General features: G+C 64.4%; 1 protein-coding gene across 1 annotated transcript; it reads right to left on the bottom strand.

The window, feature by feature from the left end:
* Positions 1–751: 751 nt before the first annotated feature.
* Positions 752–2,890, bottom strand: TMBIM6 (transmembrane BAX inhibitor motif containing 6; the record flags this gene model as incomplete). The annotated part of the gene is made up of 6 exons (XM_025212403.1): positions 752–1,871; positions 2,018–2,090; positions 2,168–2,268; positions 2,351–2,430; positions 2,514–2,611; positions 2,721–2,890. Coding segments are annotated over 6 exons (546 nt in total), but the record flags the coding sequence as incomplete, so codon positions are not given.
* Positions 2,891–2,910: the final 20 nt, after the last annotated feature.

Here is a 2,910-nt window from a genome sequence, read left to right as displayed (position 1 = left end):
CAACCCCCCCCCCCCCCGCGGGGGGGGGGGGGGTGCTCCCACACTGCACTACATTGCACTGCACCACCGCACCACAGCTGCAGCACTCCCATGTGAGGACCCCCAGGGTGAGTTTGTCCTGGTTTGGTCCCGAGGGCAGGCGCTGCAGTTCGGGGCTGTTACCAGCCAGGGAGCAAGGGGTTTGGAGGCTGCACCCCACTGCGAGGGTCTGCTGGGCTCCAGGAGACCTTGCGACTATGGAAGTGGTTGCTTCTGAGTGTCCCTTGCAGCTCTGGGTCCCCAGCTCCTTGGCCAACTCCTAGGTCAATGTCCTGCTGACCCCAGCTCCTCTGGGCACCAGCCAGGGTGAAGTTGGAAGCACAGAGTTGTTGGGGCTGTGGGTTCAGCTAAGGAGGCTGCTGGGGGGTGGCAGTGGGGCACAGAGCCTCCCTGTGGGAGGGTAAGTGTGGTCTCATCCCCGTCCTGAAGCAGGGCTCCAGCGACTGCACAGCCAGCAGGGCAGGGACACACTGTTCAGCACCACAGCCTGGAAAGCCCCTCTCCTGGGCAGTCACTGCAGTCACCAGCTGGCCCCAGGTCGGGGCCTTGGGGCAGGCTGCATTTATCCCTCTGGGACAGGTCCTTCCTCCTGCCTTGGCCTGGTCCCTCTTCAGGGCAGGGAGCAGGTGCAGGGGCCTGTGGTCCGAGACGCTGCCTGTGGTTTCCCCACCACCCGTCCCCACACCCCCAAGGACCAGCCGTGAGCAGTGCATGAAGGTTAAAGTCTGAGGATTTTTATTTCATTCATCAATTTTTGTACAAAGTAAGACTCTGGAGGCTTCATATATTTCTGAATCAAAACACCTTTGTCTTCACAGTATGAGTTTAGGCTGCGCAGCCGGCGCCACGGCCGGCAGAACGGGAGAGAGAATTACAGTCATGACGGCAGGAAAACCTGGTGGACATTGCTGTAGGAGGCTCGTCGCAGACGCTGTCGTTCTTGGCACTGGTTCTGTGGGGAGGAGGCACCTTCGTCCCGAGCAAGCGGAGGTGCAGGTTGGCTTTGGTGACGGGGGCCGGGGCTTCCGGCAGTACCTGGTGCTGCCAGGGGCCAGGTACTATGGTCCTGGACCCTGGCAGCCCAGGGAGAGGGGAGGGCACCTACCTGTTCCCCCTGCCGGAGCAGCTGCACCGCCCTCTTCCCCTCGGCACTGGGTGCTAGTCTCCCGCTGCGGGGCAGCAGGCTGGGCCGGGGCAGGGCAGCTGAGGGACTCATGGGGGACGAGGGAGGCAGAAGGAGCTACACAAACCCGCCCCTTGTCCCCAGCCTGCTGGTTGCAGCAGCCCTGCAAGGCAGGAGACAATGGCTCTCTGGTGCCCAGCCATGTGTCCGGGCAGCTGGTGCCAGCCCCGCTCCCTCCAGGGGCTGCTGGGAGACGGCCTGGGGGCTGCCGCACGGCCATGGAAGCAGTGCGGCCGGTTGGGTTTGTTTTCAGGCCAAGGCAAGTGGGGAAGGAGGAGAAACGGGTTCTGCAGCAGGGGAGCTGCAGCTTCTTGGTGCCTGGGAATCCACCTGGGGATGATCCCGTGCCCAAAGCCGAGGCAGCAGGGCCGGGCGCTTGGGAGACGTTTGCTGCTGGCCTCCCTGAGCTGTGGGGCGCGGGGGGAAACAAGGGGAGCTAAGCTCCAGTGGGACCCACGAATCAGCTGGTTACTAATTGGAAAAAGCTCAAACAAGAGAAAAACCCACAGGGTATGAAAGCTTCTCGGGCGCTTTTCTTTCAGAGAGCGCGGCCCCTTTAATGCGTTGGGGGGCGGGGGGTAAGGGCAGGGGCAGGGGGCAGCAGGCAAGGGCTCCAGCAGTCACTTCACTTCTTCTCCTTCTTCTTATTCTGCAAGAGGAGATGAGGCCGAATCACCCCAGGCCGATCTCAAGCCCCCGAGATGCCCCACACCCCCCCAGGCAGCTCTTCACATCCCCGTAGGCACATCCTGCCTAATGGGTCACCTCTCCCGGGCTGAGCAGGCAGGGACTCACCTCGTTCATGCCCAGGATAATCATGAGCTCGCGAAAGATGTTGACAAAGTCCAGGAAGAGATCCACGCAGTGCCTGGGGAGGGGGAGACGGGGGTCAGGGGGAGACGGGCCTGGCACTGGGCTCCGCATCGCCCCGGCCCCCCCACTCACCAGATGTAGTCCTTGTCCCCGCTCTCGGCCTTCTCAATGATGAGCTGGGTGTCGAAGAGGACGAAGCCGCACATCACCATGAGCCCGACGTACAGGTTAGCCTGGTGGGGAGAGGAGGCAGGGACGGTGTCAGGCCCTGGGGACCAGCTCGATCCCGGCCCCACGCCCAGGGACAGGACTCACCGTGAAGAGCCAGGTGGAACCCACGAAGAGGTTGACCAAGGAGAAGAGAAACATCAGGGACAGCCCGGAGAAGAGGAAGCCTGCGACACGGACATGGTGGTGAGCGAGCCCCGAGGCACCGCCCCCCTCTCCCGCCCGCGGCCCACCCCGCGGCCCCCCTCACCTCCCAGGTACAGGTAGCTGCGGCGCCGGGCGTAGAGCGCGCTCAGCGTGAAGCAGGTGAAGATCACGGCCGTGCCCAGGAAGGCGGTGGGCAGGATGCTGCGGGAGAGGAGCGCGGTGAGCGCGCAGGGCCCGGGGACAGGGTGGGGCGATGGGGAGAGGGGAGGAGGTACAGTCCCGGCCCTGCCAGGCTGCCGCAGACTCCTACCTGGGGTTGATGGCGATGCACATCTCCAGCAGCGGCCCCAGGTTGACACCTGGAAGGACGTGACAGACGTGAGACGGGGCAGCCGCCGGCTCCCCACTCCCGCTGCAGGCACCAAACACCTCCCCTCCCCCCCAGCACCACCCGCGGCCGCAGGGGGCTGCCCGAGGCCCCCCAGGGGATCGGTCCCCCA

Source organism: Alligator sinensis, unplaced genomic scaffold (assembly GCF_000455745.1).
Source record: "Alligator sinensis unplaced genomic scaffold, ASM45574v1 scaffold1329_1, whole genome shotgun sequence".
In the NCBI taxonomy this organism is placed as follows: domain Eukaryota; kingdom Metazoa; phylum Chordata; order Crocodylia; family Alligatoridae; genus Alligator; species Alligator sinensis.
Note: the sequence above shows the minus strand (reverse complement) of the source record. Positions and strands in the feature narration are given on the sequence as shown.